Source organism: Netta rufina (genome assembly GCF_964035555.1).
Source record: "Netta rufina genome assembly, chromosome: 4".
Taxonomy (NCBI): domain Eukaryota; kingdom Metazoa; phylum Chordata; class Aves; order Anseriformes; family Anatidae; genus Netta; species Netta rufina.
In genome coordinates this window covers 12029926-12054864 of record NC_140127.1, presented here as the reverse complement: position 1 = coordinate 12054864, position 24939 = coordinate 12029926, and the positions used below count along the sequence as shown (strand labels likewise).

The 24939-nt window shown below is 40.6% G+C and overlaps 1 protein-coding gene across 3 annotated transcripts in view; it reads right to left on the bottom strand.

Moving 5' to 3' along the window:
- FAM13A (family with sequence similarity 13 member A) overlaps positions 1-24939 on the bottom strand; it is a 127685-nt gene that overhangs the window by 66843 nt on the left and 35903 nt on the right. For all 3 annotated transcript variants that reach the window (XM_084286695.1, XM_084286696.1, XM_084286697.1), the window contains exon 6: positions 11793-11965. In XM_084286695.1, coding sequence (XP_084142821.1) covers positions 11793-11965 — 173 coding nt within the window. The remainder of the gene's footprint in view (positions 1-11792; positions 11966-24939) is intronic.

The window sequence follows — 24939 nt, the reverse complement described above, 5'->3', positions numbered from 1 at the left end:
GATTTCCAAGGCTGGTACTCAGCTCTATGTTGCTTAATGATTTTATCAGTGATCTGAATGGAAACATAAAATAGTACTGGTGGTTCTGTTTGCATGCAAGCACTACAAGCTTCAGTATATGAGTCAAATCTGGGATTAGGAACACCCAACATTATCTGCAGGTTCTACTGGGGGATGCAATGTCACGCTAGAGCAGCACCTCCATACAAGCTCTGAGTGAATATGAGGCTAAAGAAATTAACATCATCCACGGATGTATCAACACTGATGGTGTGTGGAAACAGTGAATTATTCCTGTATTTGCTACGGGTGTGGCTGCTACAGAAGACCGGTCAGTTCAGGAATTCCCATTCTCAAGCAAGTTGTGAAAAATTGAAGAGTGCTCAGAGACGACCCAGGAAGGGAATGCAAAAACTAAAGACCACACATTTAGTATTTTTCAAGTTAGTCAGTCTATGCATGCAGGCAGGAAATGTTAATATTTGAACCAGCACTCAGAAGTTGAATGAGATCCAATGGCTGGAAGTCAAGGATAGACAAATTATGACTAGAAATGAGACATTTTTAAACAGTGAGGATAACTAACTACTGACACAATTTATCAAAGACAATGGTGAATTCTTTACCAACAGAAATTTTAGAATCAAGAATGGACAAAGAAAGGCTAAAAGAAATGCTGTATTGCAACCACAGAAATTGAATTGGGGTAGCAATTAATTCAGAATGAACTGTGGTTCTATCACCTGCAAGAAATTATGCTAGATTTTTATTATGTTATCTTTTGATCCTTATTATGGTATCTTTTGACTGTAAAACTGTATCAATGAGCAGATTCTGCTACCATTAATTCTTTTCAAATGGGACATGTACTACCAATTATGAGATCATTCTGGCATGCTTTAATACATAAACAATTGATATTGTGGTTTCTCTGGATCCTCCTTTGGGCTCTTTAGTCCCTTAAGGGAGCTCAACATCAGCAACAGATTGCAGACAGTTACTCAGGCACAATTTATAAGGGATGAGAAAATAATGGGAATATAGCAGACATTTTTGTCTGTTGTCAAAGTTAAAGCAAATTGCCTTAGTTCTCATCACTCTGGCTAAATTTTTCCATACAACATAGGATTCTATATGTACAATTAATGAAGTGTGATAGTTCGATCCTTTGTTACAGAGCTACTCTCCTAAAGAGTCCAAATTACCCATTTCACAAATTTCTTATGAAAACTTCAAAAAATTCCACAATTTCTATCAAAGATATTAAATAGTAAGTACAGAGCACGTACCTTAGTAAGTCATGTGCTGAACTTGTAGTAAGGAAATGAACAACAAAAAAGCAGAGTCATAAAGTACAAAGTTTTCACAAGCTCAAATGCCTGCTACCATAAAATTGTCTCATTGGGAAAGCTGTAAGGAAAAGCTGCTTTTAATTCTGAGGAGGGAAAGAACAGGAGAAAAGGATTCAAACATGGCACCTCCGTACCCATACTGTGACTACTGTGTTTTTAGCAATTTTAGTATTCTAATTGGTATAATTCATCTCTATCACTCAGAGTGCTCTGAGGAAAACCATGAAAAGAATGCAAGAATTAAAGCCAAACAAATGTAGTGTTTTTCAGAGGAAACAAGCTATTTATGTGTGAAGCATTAATATTTGAACTAGCACTCAAAAGGTGAACAAGAACCAATAGAAGCTGAAGATAGACAAACTAAAACTAGAAATGAGATATTTTAAAATGGCAAAGATAACTAACTACTGACACAATTCATCAGAGACAACGGTGAATTTTTAACCTGCTTACTTTTTTTTTTTTTTTTTTTTTTTTACACTTGCTCATGTTGAAGAATGCTAAACCTTAGACAAATTGCTCAGATATAATTAGCAAAATTATCTTACACATTTTCCTAAGTGACTTCCTCATTTTCCTCTTGTCCAAAAGAGAAACACGTTGCTCTCAGTTGAATTAATTTCACCCTTTTTTATTTTCTGCATAACAATACAAGTTTTGTTGGCATACCCATGGAGAATATACTGCTTTTTTATAGAACCACAGAATCATGGAATGGTTTGGTTTGAAGACACCTTAAAGATCATCTATCCTGGCCTTAAACACTTCCAGGAATGGGGCATCCACAACCTCTCTAGAAAACCTGTTCCAATGCCTCACCGCCCTCAGAGTAAAGGATTTCTTCCTTATATCTAATCTAAATCCACACTTTTTTAGTTTAAAGCCATTACCCCTTGTCCCATCACTCCACCCCCTGACAAAGAGTCCCTCCCCAGCTTTCCTGTAGGCCCCCTTTAGGTACTGGAATGCCTCTATAAGGTTTCCCAGGAGCCTTCTCTTCTCCAGGCTGAACATCCCCAACTCTCTCAGCCTTTCTTCATAGAAGAGGTGTTCATCCTTGTGGCCCTCCTCTGGACTCGTTCTACTAGGTCCATGTCCTTCTTGTGCTGGGGGCCCCAGAGCTGAACACAGTACTTCAGGTGGGCTCTCATGAGAGCAGTGCAGAGGGGGAGAATCATCTCCTTCCCCCTCATGGCCATGATTCTTTTGATGCAGCCCAGGGTACAGTTGGCTTTCCGGGCTGCAAGCACACATTGCTGGCTCATGATGAGCTTCTCATCAACCAACGCTTGCGTTCTTCCTCACTGCAACTTGGAGGCCAAATTGCCTTTTAAATAAAGCTAGTTAAAATCTATTAAGGAGGAAGCATATTCCAGAATTGTTCCTTAAACCTGCTGGGACAAGACGCAAGTAAACATGAAGTTAAAAGTTTTTCAGAGCTTCAGGTTCTCGGAGTTCCTCATCTCAGCCAACAGATAAGCATAGCAAGTACATTTTGCATAGAGCGAGACACTCCAAGCTGTTGTGGCATCTCTCCATAAGCAGTGGTTTCCTTTGCAAGCTCTGCCACACCCTACGTCAGCCGCTTTTACTTGTTCCAAAGACTCTCACCCCATGGGATAGCCCAGAAATTACTTCTTGGCTTCCCTCCTGGAGTAGCGGGAGGATTAAAAGTAGGTTCTTAAAATGTTTTCAGTGAACACATGAAGTAATGAATGGCTGTGCCGGATATCTGCTGTGGGAACAGGGCTCACCCTGTGTGCTGTGCAGCAGGTCACTAGGTTCTTTGCTTGCACCTGTTAGTTCAAGTGCCAGAGCATGGCACAGCAAGAAAACTATGTTGTTTTTCTTCTATCATGTTATTTTCAAAGTGGGCTTCTTCCAAAGCTGATAATTTAATGAATTGTGTCTTCTTATTGGGGTTCAGTTATCCTGCGATCACGTGGTTGTTGGGGAACGAGTCCCTTTCATTTCTCAAAAGGGCTGCTGCTTTCTTGTCAGATGCTTAACATAAGTTTAGGGACAAAGAAACAGCTGGGATGATGTTGGAGAGAAGGAGAAAGGCTGATGGGTTTGCAGGCACTTCAAACTGCTGAGTCCGAACAAATAGAGGAGCAGGCCTCATGATTTGTATTTGGTGGATGTGCCTTTTTACTTCACTTAAAAGTAAGCTGCCTTCCTTGCTAGCAAGGAAGGCAGTCTGGCAGAGTTACCCTCTAGGACAACCCTCTAGAAATAGCTCCTCTTCTTCAGCTAATGACATAAGAGAAAGGAATCATCATTTTGCAAGAGTGCCCCATGAGCCCTTCTGGCTCTGACAACAGATGATGGGAAAAGATGACTGCACTCAGGCTTGGCGGGACAAACTGACTTTGGCAGGAGGCTCTAAGAGAAGAGTGAGCTGGGTGAGAATAACTTGATATCTCTGCTTAGAGCTGGAAGATGCATCTACCGTGGAAGCATAGGAGATCCTGGCAAAAGGACAAATTTGACTAGATCTATAACAACCTGACTGCATTTGCCTGGAGAACAGCCCTCTCAGGCCAGTCCTGGGGATTTTTCCAAACTCATATGTATGTATATCAAGAAATATGAATTATTGTTTATGTGCAGCCAAATACAATGATGCTGGGCTCAAGAAGTGTTACCACAAGTACAGCTCAGTGTTGTACTCCTCATGTGCATCATCAGCTTTGAGTCTAACCACTCCATACATGTCCAAGCTGTGCAAACTTGCTCCTATTCCGCAGAAGGCCAGTCTGAACAGTGTTAAAAGTGACACTAGTGAATGATAAAGGAAAAAGAAAAATCATTGTAAGCCTATGTTTAGTTATCAGGAACATCCAGAATGACAAGAAAAAGGCTAAAAGATTGCAATTGCCCAACCCAAATTCAAAGGCCAGGAAAAAAAATAAATCTACTTTTTCCTACCCAAATGAATTAATCAAGTGAAAGCTAACAAAGGTTTAGAGGAAACTTTCTTTAATCTCTGTGATGCTCAGAGGCCTTCACAGAATGGTGGGCACTGTATTTATTTATTCCAATTTAACACTTCCTGGAGGGTTTTCTGTTTTGTTTTTAAGGAAGCATATATAAATTTTATAAAATATGGTGCACTGTTAGCTTTACTCTCAACAGAGTAATTGTTTCACTGGGGTTAGGTCAGTCCTGTCAAAGCCTTAATGAGTGGAAGTTGTCAACATCCAGGCAGCCTTTAGTAATTTCTTTGCAATTACCCAGTGACCTCTCTTTGTAGTTATCCCTAGTGCAAATACACTGCTTCCAGAATGTGCAGAACGACGAGGAAAACTTTGGTGCAGAAACAGAACTACCTTCGCGTCTCCTAAAGGCAACGTTTTCAGGACAGGAGGAAGGCACTGAGTCAATACGAGAAAGTGAAATTTCTAGATAAGCAGTCAGTCAGGAATCCCATTCCTCAAAAAAAGATATATGAGAGGAAATCTTTCATGGTGACTGACTGTGAGAGGGGGGTTTTACAACGCTGAAACTGCTCAGAGACAAACAGACACAGGCAAAGTGACAAGAGTGCTGAGTGACAACCCTGCCTTGCCACCAACAGCCTTTTCTTAAGAGACAGACAGCTGACCACTTGGTTTAATACTTTGTTTAAAAATATACACGGGTGTCATCGGAAATCACAGCTAAAGTCCATCAGTCAGTACTGCCAACGTGCTGAATGCAACGTCCAAATACACGGTTCTTTCAGCTGAACCGGGAAGTTGCAACACCAAACAAGCCTGGTTGAGAACTCGCTGACCTCTGTACACTGATCTTCCTGCAGACCGCCTGCAGGAAGCAGGCTGAGGTCCCCTCTGGGAAGCAGCACAGGAAGGAGCACCTCACGGCTTCAGGTGACTGAAAACTGCTACTGGAAACAGGGCACACTGTGATGATCTTCCTTAGCTAAACAACGTGCTACACACATCAGGAGACAGGCTAAAGAAGCTATAGGAAAGGGAACTACTCACCCACTGGAGTACAAATAGGTAAAGCCACAGTGCAGAGGTTTTACATCTTCCCTAGATGCCAGTCAGAGAAGTAGTGATGGGTGTTTTGGTTTTTAAAATCACAAACATTAAAAACAAAACAATTTCAAAGCTGGCTTAAATTCCTTATGATCTATGACGTGTTCTCCCATAAGAGACCACCAAGCTTTTTGTTTGAAAAGAACTTCAAAATTGCCACAAATATTTGTACCTTATATCCCACAGCAAAAACTTTTACCAGGTACCAGGATGCCACCTGCCTCATGAGATGAGGGGACTTTCTCCTTGCAGCTAAAGCAGATAAGCAAGAAATGAACAAGACAAAATAAATAATGCTTCTAGGTGAGAGGGCAATGCCTGAGATACACGAAGGGAGCCTTTTTTTTTTTTTTTTTTTTTGCTCGGATACGATTCAAGTTATTACTCAATTACCATGAACTTGCTGTAGTCCCCTGCAGTTTTGTAAGGCTACTGGATGCTGTTCCAGGAAACAGGAAAAGCTTATACACTTGCCTTCTGGATTGAAAGAATTTCTGTTTCCCTATACATCTAATGGCATTAACAAGCTGCTTTTCACAGGTAACGACGGTCAGACCTTTATTTGGCTTGTGATTTTTGCTGTTTCTAAGATGAACCTCCACTTCTGTGGCACAGGCCAGGGGATCAGATGCAAAATGCTCTCCATCCCACAAGCCATAATTTGTCACCAGGTAAATCTTGTATAGAGAGGCAGAAATACGATAACAGAGTAAATAGGAAGGTTAGAATAGCCTCATGGATAAAACCCAATCTAAGCGGCAACCAGTGCAGGGTGGATGAGAGAGGGCAAATGTTTGAAAAAATAAATGAAATCCACCCAGGTGACTTGCATGGGAAAAATCTACATAATTACATGCTACTGTGACTGTCATTACATCTTTGTTACGGACAGGGAACTAAGGAAGAGCTGAGACCACACCCTGACTCACCATTCAGAGTCACCTAGCTTGGAGAGAAATATAAATCACATCTTTGTGGCTGTCTTTAAAGAAAAAAAAAAGAAAGCTTTTGTTAACAACTCATTCTGTAATGCAGTTCATAGTGCCAGCATCTCATGATGCAAGAAAGAAGGGAATTGATCGCATGGGAGGGTGGAGACAAATGTGCTTTTAAAGTGAAATGAGTCAGCTTGGAAAAACTAACTCAACACAACCTAAAGAGAGAAAGGGACAAACAGCAAAAATACCAGAGATAAAGAAATCTCCTCCAAGGGCTCGGAGCAGGGCTCACCAGAGGCTGCTGCTGAGCAATGCAGAAGGTAACTGCCATCACCACTGCCTCATCAAATTCTCTCTAGACCTTTGTTCCTTTCCTCAGCAGTTTTCTCGAAGAATCCAGGGCTTTCATGAGGCAGCCCTGTCTGCTGTTTGGCTGCGATCCCTTATGTAAACCTGGCAGCAGGACTCCTGAGTGATAAGGCAAATTATTGCTTTGGATAGGGACTGAATGTACTGCCATGACAGGCTTCAAAAACAAAACAAAACAAACCGAAAAAACACGCAACAAAACAAGCCAAAACAAAAATAGTCAGCTAAGCTTACAGCACCAGCCCCCCTGCTTGATTTGTTCTGGCAACAGGAACCCGAGTTCTTATCACATGCCAGAGAATAATGGTAAGTTTTGGCTTGCCTTGGTTTTAAACCGCAGCTGCTAAAAGGAAAGCCAACAAACAGGGAAAGTGTTTATAGTAAGCACAACCTTCTCGGTGTACAACTACATGTGTTTTCATACCTCAGCAATTAAGGGCTAGAACATGCAGTTGTTAAGAGGAGGGTGCAGCAAGGGTACATAAACCCACCCTTTATTTCAAGGAGACCATTACAGCATGTGATCGCTACAGCCCAAATATAAGGATCTTTGTGAACAAAAGGTTGATGTAAACAAATCCCTTTGAGAACTTGCACATGTTAGAAAGCCAACACGGTGTATCTGTGCCGACAAAGCTCAGTGCAGCTGTGACTGCAGCCACAAACAGGAATTTATGATCTTTGGCACACAAAGAGATGGCTAGCAGGTACTGGACAAGTCAGATTGCTTACTGAATGGTGGCGAGTTTTGCTCCAACACTTCAGCTCTCAAAATCTGCACAAAGTTTTTCACAAAGTTTGTCTGCTATCCTCACGCCTATTGCTGCCAACAGGGAAAGGTACCTGGCAGCACTCCTTTGATCAATAGTTCCACCTAGGGAACGTGCACAGAGCCTAACGACAGGGCAAACAGCAGGGTGCCCTCCTACAGAAGGATCCTCCTTGGAAACAGCACTAAGACTGCAAAATAACACAGCTCCAGCAAGTGATAGAGTGGTGGCATACAGCAAAGCCTATTTCAGTGCCCTTTCTGGGGCTAAAGATTTTGGATGGTGAAAGTAAAAGTCTGTAGACAGCAAGCATCTGACACCTTTGAGCCAGCATCAGGAAAGAAACTTCAACTTAACATCAACATCTCCTGCCTTACATTTTGGTTGCAAGAAGCTTTTTCCCTCCGCCTGAAGGCTTTCCCATTTCTCTGCTGTTATAGGAAGTTTGGCATGAAAGGCTACGAACACTGCTTGTAAGAGGCCTTCCTACCTTTGTATCCACTCAAATCTTAATGGATCCTGTCCCTGAAGTAAAACACATTGAAGTAAAACACATTTGAACTTCTTATTCAAGGTATGTAAGTTTAAACACCTCTAGGCACATCCAAAATAATTTCAATTACAACTGCTGTTATGCACGCCCCTTCTGAACCAGCTATGAGAAGATTATGTTCCTTCTTGATAACAGGGAAAAAAAAAAAAAAAAAAAAGAAGAAAAGAAAAGAAAGAGCTCCAAACTGAGCTTCCCCCAGCTGAAAGCCCACCCTAGCCACATTTCATTGAGGGCCTGGTAAAGCTCCAGGGAGCCCCATCTTCTCCTGCCTACATGCTCATCCCAAAGCTGCTATCTCCCCTAACTTCTGAGGTTTGGGGTATGGCTTGTGGCTTTCAAACTGGTAAAGATAAGGTGTGTGGTTCCCAGGGTCCGGAAGTTTGATACAACTGTCTGCACACTGCATACAGACTTTCATCCCTCTTTCAGAGGACTGAACTCATCCCTCCTCGGCCTTCTTTTCTTTCTTTCTTCAGCGTTTTGGGGTTTGCTTGAAGTCTGTGCTACAGGTATGTTTTTCTGCTACTAATTAGCAGTTTGCCCTTGGCACACAGCTATAACAATGAGGTAATTCTCAAGAGAACACATACATTGTGTACTCATGGGGATTACGGGTACGTATAGTTACTCCACCTATTTTGGTCAGAAGAATAACATATCAACTTCAAAATACCATTTTCTTAAGATCACCAGAAAGAGACAGATTTTATGCTCTGCAATATGTCTTGACTACAGCTGATATTTCACACATTTCAAATGACAGCAGCACCTTCAAAAAATTCCTGCAATGAGGAAGATCATACCTGTAAAAAGGCATAACATGTTTTTCAATACTAAAAAAACAGTAAGCCATTTTATTAGTCACGATTGTAGCTGCTACTTAATAAGCATATCTTCGTTTTAAGGTCAACTTTATAAAGACACATCCTGAGAGGTATTTTAAATAGTAACAAACAATACTTAACAATCAGAAGTCTCTTGTTTTCTCCCTGGTGACCTATTCTCTAATGTCAAATGAAAGTGACTTTAAATGACAGGCCTGTATTGTAAACTTTACTTTACAGCTACTACTGTGGGGCCTTACAGGTGTAGCGTGTGTGATTATTTCTTCACTGTCACGCTTGTAAGTCTGCTCAAGGTGGAGTCCTGCATCTACTGTTCTGCTGTAGCCCTTCATCCTCTTCTAATCCGCCCCTATCATGGTATCTGGGCATGGAGAGGGAACAAGCCACAAGCGTTTTCATGAAACAGCAAAAGATTATCATTGCCAAGAACAACCTTTATTCTTTTCTAACAAAGATCATACGATAGCCGAGCAGATACAGTCGTTTCACTAAAACATATCTGATAATTGCATGTAATTACACAATGATAACATTTATTTAAGAACTGCTAGTACCTCATGACAGAAATCCCCCCAACAAGAACAGCAGTGTGTTTACAAAGCACTTTATAGCCCAGATCAGATGCCAGAGTCCTTCTGCTGAAAAAGGCAAAAACTCCTAATGTAGCCCTGCACTGAAATAATACCAGATAATACCTTGCTGTGAGCTTGGATCCCACAGGAATGGCACAAGGCTGCCAAAAGCATGTTTAAAACCACTCCTGATATATTACAGCACTACATGAATGCCAGGGAATCAGGATTTCTGATTGTTGCACAGAAAGCTGTGCCCCAGGTCTACTAGGGACCTCTCCCCCCTCTTCTTTTTAGGTGTGGTCATGAGCCTCCTCCTCTGCACCCTGTCCTGCTCTACAATCTGGTGTCCTGGAGCTGGACAGAAAACAGCAAGCACTACCTCATTCTTCAGCAGCAGCAGCAGATCTCTGACAGAAAAGCTACTGACTTCTCTGACTGGAAGCTAACAGCAGAGCAGACAATAGGCACACAAGTGTGATACGAGACAGAAAACTAGGGCGTTCCTCAACAAAGCGGGATTGCAAAAGAATTCGTTTCTACAGCTTATTTATTTCCCAGATAAAATTAGAGATGCAGACTTCTTTCATCCTGAGGACTGAGCATGGAGACTGACTGCTTCTGCCTAATTACAAAGGCATCTAATTTGGTGCTTAGTGTCCTGGACCAGTATCAGTCCAAACGTCCCATATTTCAGTGGTACTATTCTATCTAAGGAATAAGACCTCTACTGGAAAGTACCAATTCCTACAGCAAATGATTACCTCCTCTGGGGAACATTCAACTAAAAGAATCAGAATTCTGGAGGATATTTCATGAAATACATCAGTCATACACCTTCCTTGATATGTGACTTAGCATTCCTTTGTTTCAGCTCTCCACTATTTCATTTCCCTTTACACCTTACAACAAGTAGAGGAATACCGACTGACAGAGGCATGTTCTCTGCCAAGCTCCGGCATACCCATGCATGAGCCCATAACTTCTAACTCATCCCTACTTGCACGGCCCTGTCTAGCTGGTAGAATGGTATTGCTTTCTCAGTTTTGCCAGCTGACTTGCTTTAGTAATTGCTTCTTCACTCAGTCAGGAGATGGATTAATAAAGACGTAGATTCATAGAATCATAGATTCATAGGATAGGTTAGTTGGAAATGTAAACTAACCTGATGTCTTCTGAATGTAGAATTTTTGAGGGTGGGATTAGAGACAGTAAAGCACAAAGCTGACACAGCTAGAAGCTAAAAAGGTTGTGCATCTGCAAGGGCTGGAAACCAGATTTAACATCTGTGCTTCACTACCATTATTATGAATCAAAATCTGGTGTTGGTGCATAATTTGCTAACTCGGTTCATGAGCTGACTGCCGTCTGTCTGTGCGAGTGCTGAGAATAGCACCCCGTCTCCTGCTTACTCAGTGAAGTCACTCAGTTACGTGTCTGGCAGCATTGCCCCTGCTTTGTGTTCTGCATTGGTATGCAGAGACACTGTGGTGTCATCTTTCATGACATGTAAATAGCACCACTTCCCACATTAGGCCAACCTCATATTTCAGTAGCATAAAGGAATTTCCCACAGTAACTTGAATCCTTCATGTTCTGCACTAGACACAAGAGAAAAGGGAATGAGATACAATTCAATAACCTGAGAACATGGAAAAGATACTGGTTCAGTCTGATGGTCAGTGAAGAGTTTTACAAGCAGCTAAATTGCCCATTACCTGCTCACCTCACTGGCAAAGTGCCATCAATCAAAACTACAGGTATACTCATGAAAAATAGACAGAAAAATACACAGACGCTTAAAGATACTTTTAGACAGATAATCTTAAAGATACTCTATAGATACTCTTCTTTTCTTTCTTGTCTGAACAATCCTAGTACTATCATCATTCTTGTCAGAAAGATAAACCCCCCCTAAAGCCCCTTCCCTTTTTGGGCTGAGAACGGGAATAAACTCAGCTACCTGTTACAACTTAAACTGGGCAGATCAAACACACTTAAAAACTGACAGGAGACACCTACATTTTGGTTGCATCTTGTACTCAGTGTCATTTCTAGTGCCTGACTTCAGATCAGTCCTGTCCATCTGCACTCCTCTACCAAGCAAGCCATCTTCATATGTACGCAAAGTTACATTTGAATGACAAACTAAAGCATGCATCAGGTTTTGTAAGGCACCTGTTGGAATGTGTGGCTTCAACAGGGATAAGCATGTTATTTTGCATGCTGACATTGTGAGCTTCAATGGAAAAAAAAAAAAAAAAACATGTTCAAAATGCTCAGAGCTGGAGGTGCAGGTACAGAACAAATAAGGAAACAAATACAAAGACAAAAAAGGAGCACTAACCTGAAGAAAAATGCACCACTGTTAACGAAGGAGATTTCATCTGTTAAATCCATCTCCTTCAAACATGAACTACTGTCTGCTAATCGGAGGCTGACCTGAGGTGTTCCATCTGACAGGTCTGGTTGTGGCACTAGGCATGTTCGGCTGGATCCTTCCCTTGTGGACTTTGTCACCTACAAAAGTAAAGAAAGAGAAAATTGAAACATGAAAGAAAGAAAAAGCAGAGCAGCCTTTTCAAATAATCTCTAACAGAAAGACATTCCCTACCAGCGTGCAAACAGCGAACAATATGATAAAGTACAAACTAATGATACAAAATGCATATAAAGCAAACAACTGGCTTGTTTAAAGGCTATTTAAAGAAGAATAAACATATGCCTATTGAAAGAAGAAGGGCGGCAGTGAAATTAACAAAAGGAAGGTAAGGAAAATAAATGGAGAATTATTTCCTGTATCACAGAAGGCAAACTAAAAAAAAATAAAAATATCTCCTTGAATCCTTATCTCTTGATGTGAACTAAAGTAATAGATAGTAAAAGAAATTGAAGATCTCTTCCCAACAACCCTTTCATTTTGAAAACAGTTTATGTCAATACATGCTCTGGAGGAAAATTTCTCGAGACGTGGACTTTCTGTGTTGGTGTTCTCTGATGAGGCAACCAGAACATGGAGTCAGAAGCTGGGCTTCCTACATACAAGATGAAGTTTCCAAGTATCACTGAGCCCATATACAGGGTGGCCAAAGTTCTTGCTTTGGCTCCTCAGCAGAAGTGTGCAAAACCAAAGAACAAATAGTGCTGTGTCAGACCATTTTCCGGTATCAGCAGCAGATAATGAGTGCTTAGGGGAGTAAGAGCAAATTCAGAGGTTTGCCCCTAATGCATTGTCCCAGCTTCTGGCACTTTGTGGTTTGGGGCTTTCTTTGACTTAGAAGTTGAACCTTGATCACTGTGTTTAACAGTGAACATTGGACCTATACTTTGTGATCACATTAAATTCCTTAACGTCCACTTCTGTCTTTAGCTTTTGTAGGATTCTATGGCTGGGAGTTTCAAAACACCTTTACATATTAATTAACTTTTTAAAAAAAGAGTACTTCCATGTCAGATAAGGTGACATATAATCTTTCCTTAGTTTTTGAACTGTGAGAATTGGCAAATACTGTTCTTTACCCACCTTCCCCATTCCATTTTTGACTTAACCCCCCTCCCACACACACTACTCCATTAACTCCATTAGTAGTCTAATCAGACTGAAAAATCACAGTTCATATGGTCTTTCATTTTAAATAAGTCATTCTGCTGCCTTTGATCCTTTTTGCTGTCTTTCTCTACACCTTTTTACCTTCTGCTAAATCCTTTTTGAAGAGGTAGCCAGAACTGCATGCAGAATTACATTTATATAAGTAAATCTCAGATTTAGTGATGGCTTCTTATTAAAATGCAGCTTTTTGTTTGCTTTCATGATATCTAATTGAGCTGACAGGATTGTGAAGCTTCTATAGCACCAAGATCTCTTTTATAAAAATAATAACTAATTCAGAGCTCATTGGTATACATTTACACAATTTTTGTGTTTTTGTCTAGTGATGGAAATTCACCTAGTATTTTTTCAGCCAATATGGAGTATCTTAAAAGCCTTCTGTAAGCCCCTGTAACCAGTTTTTCCTGCTTTGAATAATTTTCTTTTATCAGCACATTCAGCCTCTTCATGCGTCACTATTAAAAACGTTGAATAGTATAAATTCCAGCAAAGATCCTTGAGAGACTTCACAGGCAACCTCTCTCCACTGATAAGGAGACCATTTATTTTTATTGCTTTCTAATTATTAATCCATACTTTTCTTCTAATCACACGTGAGCTTTGCTTCTTTCAATGCCTTTGATAATTTTATCAAAACCTTTGGAAACTCAAGTGAACTGAATTGGCTTTATTTACAAACATGCTTACTGGCTCCTTTGTCACACAATATTTTTCTCAAAATGAGTCGTGCTTGTGTCTCCCAATGACTCTAATTATCCATTTGTTTATTAATTATGCTGCCTGCTACAGTTTCTACAAATCTCCTGGACTGTACATCAGGCTTTCTGGATCTCTCCTGAACCCTTACCTTTTTAAAACTATTTTTACTATTACTTCCTATTTTTAAAACTATTCTCGTTTTCACCTTCTGTTTTGGAATGCTCCGTTTTGCTCACAGTTACTTCCAAATACTTTGTCTGTGTTTAAAAGTTTAATGGGACAGAAAGCTGTTTGTTATTTAGCTTTGAAAAGATTGAACTGAAAAACATGATGTATATCAAAGGTAATGGGAAACCAGACAGATATGTAGAGAGCTGCTCATGGCAAGATCCTGCCTTCACTGACATCAATGGGCCTTTTGCCCAGTGTCAATACCTCACCTTTGGACTATCCCTCTTTTCCAGCAATACTCTGCTGCCATGCTGCCTGAAGTGGATGCTAGCTTTTGACACCACAGGAACTGGGCATGCAGCCTGCAGACGCCAGGCCATGGCACTCAGCTGCAAACAAAAGGGATGCTGTAGTAGCAGAGGGAGACAGTGTCTGTACGGAGCAGAGAAGACAAGTTGAGGCTACCAAGTTGGCATACGCTGAAGTCTGCTACTCTGTCACTTGAAATACATCTTCATTCTCAGCTAAACAAACTGAAATAATATCAGATGCTACTCAGGATCAAAGGGATCACCCAAATAAAGGACAATCAAAACACCAAAGAACAGATAACTCAAAGGAATTGCATTACACCACACATCCTGCATTTGGCTTTCAACATTTGCTGTCTCAGAGTTTAGGTTCAAGAAACTGTGTTTGCAGTTCTAATGGTGACTTGTCAGATCTATGACCAGTATAAACATTTGTCATTAGCAGTGTTAAAGAAAGTGCAATGAAATATCTCCCCTAGAGGCTTAAACTGACCAGACAAGGTGGCATCACCCCACACATACCACTGTTAAGATGTTTCTTAACGTATGGATGCATCATTGAGCTGTTTCATCTCTCTGTGAGATGTCAGAAATTACTGGGTTCAAAGATCAAAGATATATATGCCACATATTCTAAAGCTCTGATTCGGTATGATGACTCTAATCTTTGTCTGCTCCTGAAGAACAGGGAGTGCTCCACACCAAAACGAGTCTGGAGAGTTCCATGCACATGCCTTGACAAGGAGTGAAGATACAGATTCTTAGCACAGAACATCCTGCTTTTTCAAGTACCTCATTCATGTTCTCAGTGAGGAAGAAACTTCAGCTATCCTAAGCTATGCATGAACTCATAAATAATTAAGGCAATTCATACCCATTTGAGTAAATAATTATGACATCTACACGCGGAACCTTTGGAAGAAGCTATTAGTGAATTTATATTTAAAATTCAAAATTCTAAGTGTGATAAATATATTTCCATAAGGTTATCATCAGGTGCTTGTTCAGTTTCCTCAGGTGGCCTCGAAGGCTTTCCCAGCCTCCATCTGTGGGTTCAGGGAAACAAAAGACTTAGGAAGCCTGACTGGCAGTGAAGATTGAGGCAAAGAAGTTGTGGAGTGCCTCAGCCTTCTCCATGTCTGTCATTACCAGTTCACCCTTCTCATCCATCAGAGGGGGCACACTCTCCTTGGCCTTTCTTTTCTGAGCCATGTACCTCTGGAATCCCTTACTGTTACCCTTAGTATTCCTTGCCAAGCTTAGTTCCATCCCTGCCTTGGCTTTCCTGATCCCATCCCTGCACAACTGGACCACATCCCTGTGCTCTTCCCAGGCCACACATCCCTGTTCCCACTGCCTGTGCATTTCCTTCTTGCACCTCAGTCTGAGCAGAAGGCCCTTGCTCAGCCAGCCCGGCTGCCTACCCTCCCTGCCCACGTTTTTATGCAGAGGGATGGAGAGTCCTTGTGCTCTAAGGATGTTGTTTTCTTTTCTACCCTAGTCTAAATTTGGTTACATCATAACTAGCTGTCCTCATAAACCCTACATTCTAATTAACTGTCATTACCTTTGCCTCAGGAACAAAAGAGAAAGGGAGACCATTAACCAGATGTACCTCTTGTCTGGCAGCTACTCCTACAGAACCTGCTGTAGCCAATACAGTGAAGTCAAACACCCAGGAATGAGACACTTGCCAAAGTCACCCAGGCCACTTGATGGCTCTTGAAACAAATGTAATACATTCACTCCAATTAAAACATCAACTGCTTCAAGGGGATTTTTCAACACATACACAGAGCTGTAGGCTCCCTACCAGGGTTACCTAACAGTAACTACAGCGACGACAAGTTATTTCAGGATATGCCTGGAGATGCAGAATTTTGCTGGAGGGTTTTGTCACCCTAACTTGTCTCAGAGATTCAGGTGGAAATTCCTTCTGAAACAGCGAAGTCATTCAGCGAACAGCCAAGTATTTATGCTGTACTGTCATGGTTCTCCAAAGCTTCACAGCTCAGCAAGCTCTCACATGCCAGCTTCATCACCCACTTTGTTGTAGTAAGAGACAACTGAGGTGAATCTGGATGGGATGAAACTCTTGCAGCTTTGAAGACCATATAACTGCCAGGCCCACAGGGCTTTCTGCACTTTCTTCTGCACAAAATGAGGGCCTGATTCATCACGCCACTGACCAGGGCACAGAATTTCTGACGATGTTCTGACGATGCAAGTGCCAAGGTTGCTGTCTGAATGCTGTGCGTACTACACTAGCTGGGAACAAAGACGTCAGAGCGCCTGTGAAACATCATCTAAACATACCCCAACTACAGTGGCATTCTTTTCCGTACTACTAGAACTTAAGAGAAGTCCTTAAGCCTGGATGTAACTTAAAGCAAGCACACTGTCATCTTTAGTAAGACTGCTGTATGTGCTAAAAGTTGGCCTGTGCTCAAATACTTGCTGAAGCATGGATTAAGTTCAGAAAGTAATAAAATGTAAAAAAAAAAAAAAAAAAAAAGTAATAAGAAACTGTTGATAAGTCACTTCACCTAACATCTATGATATTGATTTTAAAAGTATGAATGGAAAATACTGTTGACAAGATGAGTTCTTCTCAAAGAAAACATGCCTCATCATCCTAAATTACTGACTCTGGGACACAAAGATCAATAGCTTTATAATTCTTACCAGGTTTTGCACCAAGTCAGTACAGATAACTTAAGCAGTAACACATACTTGCAAAATCTAGTCATCAGTTCTTTTCCATACCCACAACCAAGCCCCAAATCCTTGATTAACTGCCACACTGAAATCAGAAAGTCACGATCAATGCAGTCATCCTTACAATCTGTGCAGCTGCCACTGCCAAATTTGGATTTCTCTTACTCCACTTGTATTTTTAGGCATGAAATCACTAAAACACCTCCTCTGTACTCTGCCCCACTTTGATATCAAAGTTTTAAATTTGATGCTATCCTGAAGTGTGTGAAGTTTTAAAGTTCAATCAAGTTTTGATGCTTGATTCAAATTCCTGTGTCTTTCTCTTAATGATGACAAGCCATTTTGGATTCAAAGGGCTGAGTGTTATTTTCCTTTAAACCACATTGCCACAACCTTCCTATCTGAAAGAAGCCCCTGCAAACAGAAGAACTTCTTAAATGTTTCAAAGTAAAAATTTTGTTAACTTTACATGATTCTAGGAGTAGAGAGCTAGAAAACGCTCTCAGAAAGCCCATGAAATTCAGGCTCTGCTATGCTGATATCGTATTTCTAGCTCCAGAGTTAGTTCACTTGTCACTGGCTGCGAATCCCTGAAATTTTGTTTCAGTAAGCTTTCTCAAAGTTAAAGTCTTGTCTGTGTTACAGACCTGTCCAAGCCCAGGGACTTCAGATTGTACAGGAATTCCATCTGTCAGAACAATTTTCTTGTTTGTAACTGCTGTACTGAATTTTGTGTGTCTTCAATGGGGTATTACATTAATGTTGTAATGGCAAGCTCATTCCTAAAAGTGTTGCAGATATACAAATCACAACAAACTCCCTGTCTCTAACTGAACCAGATACACAGAACTAATCCATGTGAAGAGCAGTAGACACTTTACATAATAGATGGGATTCTGAGGAGATTATTCATAGAGATCGTAACAGTCTTCCTCTGTTACATCTTTACCAAAACAAACTCCTTAAAGCTTTAGAAATGCTGCTGATATAAAAGTCTGTAAAAAAAGTAATCTGTGCAACATGGCTGATTCTGGTCCAAAGTGACATGAAAGCACTTTAAGAGATTGCACCTGTGGTTTATCAAAGCTATTTAAATGATGACATCTCATTGAACATTCTTGTGCTTGCTACTTGCTGTTCTCTGTAACAGCAGGGTAGAAAAGAGCTGTGTAAAGGAATCAGTTATAGCTATCTTCATCTTTAAACTTGTCTGTGAAAATGGAGCATCCCAGAATCTGCATACTTTGGCTATGTAATTCAAATCCCTGCACTAAACTTAAGGCATCAACAAACAAGACTGATGTGGTGCCTGTGCTGTTGTCCACATACCATTACCCAGGCCTCCATCTGCATTCACTGGAAAATCTTTGATCAAATTTATCTTCCTCACAGATTTGTTTCTCAAATGCTGAGTCAAACCAGCCTACTCAGTGAATCCCCTAATATAGTAAGGCATAGGAAAGGAGGACTCCTACCCATATGTTCACTACGTCTTAATTTCCCAGGATTTCCTCTGGTTACCTGTGTTTCCATACTTGCTTAGTTAGGCAGTTACTATCCTAGTTTGAAGTGCATATGACTAAGAAGACCATACTTAATGACAAGTGTAAGCCCTCTATAAGATTTCAATACTGAGTCTATTTTTTTCTTGTTACCTGTATTCTCTAAGCCACATCAAGTAACTTATCAAATCATTTCACCACCAGTGAAATAGGCCTTTTACTGTAAATACAGTGCTGTATGATATGCAGGAAAAAAAAGCACTACACAGAATACTTTGAAAGCAAAGTGGGCACTTACTATGAGTTCGGACAATACCCACAATATTGATATTTTTGTCTACGCAGCTGACAATTACAAATAGCAAAGCTCTTGATCAAAAGCTTGACAATTCCAAATATGAAAGCATCATCAAAAGTAACTCACACCATTGCTCAGTGAAAGTAAATTAAAGTACAAATCAGACTCATAGGTAAAACATATCTCGCCCTTAGTCAGAGTACCTCTGTACAGCAGTGCAGCTTAGGGACTCTTGAGAAACATAAATGAAGCCTCCGTTGCTACCCGGATGTGGAATCAGAGTATCTCCAAAGACAGCAAGGATGCTATAAGAATTTATCACCAAGTCTTAGAGTACAGAGAAAAGTTATTCCTCCAGATTTAACTTCTACCTTTCATTCGCTTGGTTTCTTTGGACTGCCCTCACTTGAGCAGAGGATGTATCAAGAATAATAAGCACAAATATGGTCAGGTGATCGCAATCAGAGGAGAGATGTAGGAATGAAGTTGGAAGGCTATGATTAATGATTTCTGTTTTCAGTTTCCCACAGGGCAGACTTTCTGCTCATGGCAGTATCCAGCTGCCCATTCAGAACAATAGCAATATAAATAATGATAAGTTACTGTAGTTACAGGGGGCATCGCTTGATATTTCAATATATGCTTAAAATAATTATGCTACCTCCAGTGAAGGAATCTTAAAAAAAAATCTTCTGCAAATACCAGCTGTGGTGTTAAAGAGCAAATGATAATGAGATCATCAAAAGCCAGGGAACAGAGGTAAGTCAGCACAACGACCATCACATTCCTCTATCCTTCCTAACTGTTTGAGATGTAAACATGTCTGTTTGCCAAAGGATTTCTGCATTAGAAAAGTGTGAAGCTGTGCCAAAATTCAGAGCTCCTCCATTGAAGTCCATGTAAGTAGGTTGGAAAGACTCAAACAAACAGTTGAGAAACCTGTCTTTCTCCATGTATGGTGCTCCTCCCGTTCACAGCTTGACAATGAATTACACAGTAATGAAAGAATTTGCTGCCTAAAAGACTGCGTTGGCACTGGCTTGGACTGTACTTTATCCCGTAAAGTGCAGACAGATCCTTCAAGGAAAACAAATTAGTTTTACCTCTGTATTTCTCTTAGCCCACAATACCATATGGCCAGCTCATTAACAAAAGAACTTAAAAGAAGTGGAATAACAACCACAGAGGTGCGTGCCAGCTACCCACCATTGAAGCACTTCTGCTTCTCAGCAATGAAGTATGATGTTTACAAATTCTGCAAAGAGAGCAGGTTCAGGCCTTAGGGATTTTGAAGAGCGGGGGAGCAGCACGTTCAAGCATTCCATAAACTGGTACTACTGGTGCCCGAGCTCAGCTAGCACATTTTTTATGTCCCTCTGAATCAACACCGGGTAATACAGATAAGCTGAGGCTCCTCTAGAAATTCCACTAGAGCACATAACAATCCACCCAAGAAGGGTTACAGAACTTCCTGGTCTTGGAGCATTCACCTCTAAACTAGAAAAAGAAAATACATTCCGTACTGTAATAGGATCTTCAAGGTGATCTCATAGGTCTTTTCCAGCTCCCATTTTCATGGCATTACATCTTCATTATAAGCATACGTTTAATTTTAAGTATGAGTCATTGCAGACAACTGACTCAAAGAAGTGAGTCATAAAGGTGTGTTAGATCAGATTCTTCTGTCACCGTTGCTAGTAAAAGTTAGGAATTAACATTCCTGCAGTCAGTTAGGATCTAGCTTGCCACTGACTGAATGCTATTAAGATGAGCATGCAATAGTCAGTGATTGCAGGAATCAGGCAGTACAATAATTGCTTTCTTTGTGTTGACTGGAGATGAAAAACGATAACAAGCATGTGTGAGCTAAAAGCAGAAAATCCTTTGATAGCACACTATTAACTGATTCGTCATGGAACAGCACATGTAGACAGATGCATTTCAGTATTAAAATGCACTTTGTTTACACAAAATAATGCTTCCAAGGGAACAAGAGATATGTATGCTGAGAACACAGCAAGCAGTTCTAGCTAGGGACCCGTTAAACATTAACCTCTACAAGTCTGCTCACTATTGGCAAGAGATCATAGTTTTACTGGGCAGAGTACACACAAGTATACTTTAGAAGACCTCCAAAAAAGATAGTATGTATGATTTATTCAAATACTTGCAATCCCACTGTCCTTTCCCTATTTTCCTCCAATCCATGTTGTTTCTTTTTACATGGCGTTCATTAGCACAGGATTATACAATGGCTCCTACAAACTGGCCACTTCCTCTTATTTTAATTTTGCAGCATAACTTTACATTAAACAAAGCAAGGAGAAGATCTTTCCATCATTAAAATGAAAGATGCAGGTTGAAAGGCAAAAGCTACCAGAAGGCAGCATACCTAACAGTCACATTCTCAAGCTGCTTAAGTTCTTAGGCTGCTTTGAAAACTTAAACAAAGCAAAATCAGAGCCTCAAATATGATTTGAGCTGAAAATCTGCTGTTGTCAATACTGGCAGTCTGTTTGATGCTATCCTTCAAAATACAGAAAGTAGAAAGAACATATACTCATTTCTAATATTACGTCACACTTTGGTAACTAAGTATATTTTGGAATATATTATGCTTTTTAAATATCCTGCAAACATTCAGATCAAAAAATATTAAATCATTTAAAAATATTTAAGATAGTTTTGAGTGTAGTTATACTGACTCCCAATTCTACTAGAAGACATTAAATAATTGCATATCTTCAGAAATCTGACGCTCATCATCTCAGAACACTCTCTGGTGCTGGAGTTCAAATAATAAATATAACCCATGATTTTCAAATTTGAGCATTTAGACAAGCACCTGCATTCCACATGGAGTAATAAAAACATCAAGTTTTAGTCACATTTCCAAAACTTAACAGCAGAAACCTGCGTTATTGATGAAACAGATTATGCAATTACACCACTTTTGTACTTGCATGGGAAATTACTTTTATTATGTATATATGAATTTCTGCCTATCTCTGAATTAGTGAAGCTTGAGAATTCTGTGAGATTTCTATTCATTCAGCTTAAGTGTTGCTTGTGAAATTTGTGAAACTATGGGATGAAATCTGTTGTGCTTTAAAGCCCGATTTCCTTTAAAGCCAACAATACAGTGACTATCCTGTTGGGAGAAATCAACGTGGAACCATAAAATAAGTAACATGCATCCCAAACACAGGCACTACCTGAGGATCACTCTGCTGAACCATTACAGACCTCCACAGAATGCCGTGAGGAGTACAGATTACTTGCAAATGTATCAATTTCATTCTTAGATGAAAAAACCTCTGCTACAGCATACTGCATACAAAAGTTCAAGCCTCTGTCTAAAACGTAGGAGCTTTGTTTTGCTCAACTGTGTGTGCTCATCAGTTGGTGTAACCTAAATGTTTACATCTGAAAAATTACCCGAGACCAACTCACTGTCAAAAGCTACCAGCAACCACTTCTCCATCCCACTTTAGCCTAAAAAAAAATCCCACCCATGAAAATCATCACCTCCCACGTATCAACTTTAAATGAAGCAGGAGTCTCCAAAATGTGTTAAAACTAGAGTACCTGCTCATCATGGCATCAAGACAACACCATCAAGCACCAGCATTATTACTAAGGAAAAATTTCTACTATTAAGAGTAGAAATGAAATTGTCAACACCCATTCAGGACACTGTCGAAATCCAGATTTTGGACTAAACTTCTCTTGATGATTTCTGTACAAGAACAGAGAAGAACATGGAGAAAGCTAGAGACTATTCACTTAACTTCCTAATTTTGATTGTCAATATTCTCTGCAAACTCTCTCAGGCATACCCAAGACCATCTTTTAGCTTTGGGTTAACACAGCAGTGGATCCTGACTCACAAATCAGATTCTTAGGTAATACTGCTACAAATGCTAATAATTGTTAAAAAAAAAAAAAAAACAACAACACTAGAATACAGCTGACTTGTCCATGTCCCTCAAAAACAGAAAAAGAACTCTCTTGATTCAAATCCCAGTCCTGTGTTCTTACACCCAGATCACATTAATTATAGTGGCCCAAGGAACACATCCTCTTCCTCAGTAAAACTATCTTGCTGATAAAGAATTTTTTCTCCCTTTGCCACGTTCTTTGCAAGTCATACAAAACGTAGGTTTCAGAATGCATGAGATTCCACATCAATAAAAGCTTTAAACCAATTAACTGTCGAAACCTCAATGATTAGAAAAGATTAGAACATCCCTAGAATGCTCTTTGACCTATTTATTCTTCAGGACAATAATCCTGTAATGTCAAGAAGTGCTGACACTAATAAAGACAGGTGGTTAAGTACTCCAGCTCCTATCTTCCTCCCACATGAACGAAGAAGCACAACAGGTCAAGGGTATCCTTAAAGGAGAGACTGAATCATGGGCAGGGTATAAGTCACTTGACAATGTTTTTCTCAGCAACTCTTGCTGCACTTACTCCTCATCATGTTTGTTGCTTCAGACAGACGGACAGCCCAGGATTATTGATGGAATGGTGAAAGTATTAAATTACATATTTATTTTCAATTGCATACTTAAGTTCATTTTAGGGAGGAGACTAACATCAGCAGAAAAGACTGAGAAAGACTCTGGCAAAAAAAAAAAAAAAAAAAAAAAATTAATCTCCCAGAACGCCCATCAACAAGAAGAGCCAGAAAGAGGATCTGGGAAACTACAGGCCTGTCAGTCTGACCTCAGTGCCAGGGAAGGTTACGGAGCAGATCATCTTGAATGCCGTCACAGGACAGACATAGAACAGTCAGGTGACCAGGCCCAGTCAGCATGGGTTTATGAAATGTGGGTCCTGCTTGACTAATCTCATCTCCTTCTATGACTAGGTGACCCACTTAATGGATGAGGGAAAGGCTGTGGATGATGTCTACCTAGACTTTAATAAAGCTTTTGACATCATTTCCCACAGCATTCCTCTGGAGAAACTGATCGCTCATGGCTTGGGTGGGTGCACACGTTGTTCGGGTAAAAAGCTGTCTGGGTGGCTGGGCTCAAAGATTTGTGGTGAATAGAATTAAATCCAGTTGGAGGCCAATCACAAGTAGTGTCCCCCAGGTTCAGTACTGGAGCCACTTCTCTTCAATATCCTTATCAATTATCTGGATGAGGGGATTGAGTGCACTCTCAATAAGTTCGCAAACTACATCAAGTTCGGCATGAGTGCTGATCTGCTTGAGTGTAGGAAGGCTCTACAGAGGGATCTGGATAGGCTGGATAGATGAGCCATGGCCAACTGTAGGAAGTTCAAAAAGGCGAAGTAATGGGTCCCATGCTTGGAGGACAACAATCCCGTGCAATGCTACAGGCTTGGAGAAGAGTGGCTGGGAAGTTGCCTGGCAGAGAAATACCTGAGGGTACTGGTAGATGCCCACCTGAACATGAGCCAGCAGTGTGCCCAGGTGGCCAAGAAGGCCAATGGCATCCTGGCTCGTGTCAGGAATAGTGCAGCCAGCAGGACCAGGGAGGTGATCGTTCTCCTGTACTCATCTCTAGTGAGGCTGCACCTCAAGTACTGTGTTCAACTTTGGGCTCCTCACTACAAGAAAGACATTGATGAGGTGGATCGTGTCCAAAGAAGGGCATCAAGGTTGGTAAAGAGTCTAGAAAACAAGTCTTATGAGAAATGGTTGGGCTTATTTAACCTAGAGAAAAGGAAGCTCGGGGAAAAGGAGGCTTGGAGAAAAGGGGAGACCTTACTGCTCTCTACAACTACCTCAAAGGAGGTTACTGTGAGGTGGGGGATCAGTCTCTTCTCCCAAGCACCAAGTGATAGGACAAGAGGAAATGGCCTCAAGAGGCACCAGGGAAGATTTAGGTGGGATATTAGGAAACATTTCTTCACTGAAAGGGTTGTGAAGCATTTGAACAGGCTGACCAGGGAAGTGGTTGCAATGCCATCCCTGGAGGTATTTAAGAGATGTGTAGGTCTGGTGCTTAGGGCCATGGTTTAGTGGTAGACTTGGCAGTGCTAGGGTAATGGTTGGAACTGATGGTCTTAGAGGTCTTTTCGAACTTAATGGTTCTATGATTCTGTGATTGTAATGATTATACAGTGTGCTCTATTTCAATGATGCAGGTAAAATTATTTTATTGATCAACTGGCATTCCAAGATACCTTTGTCACGTTATCAGCAT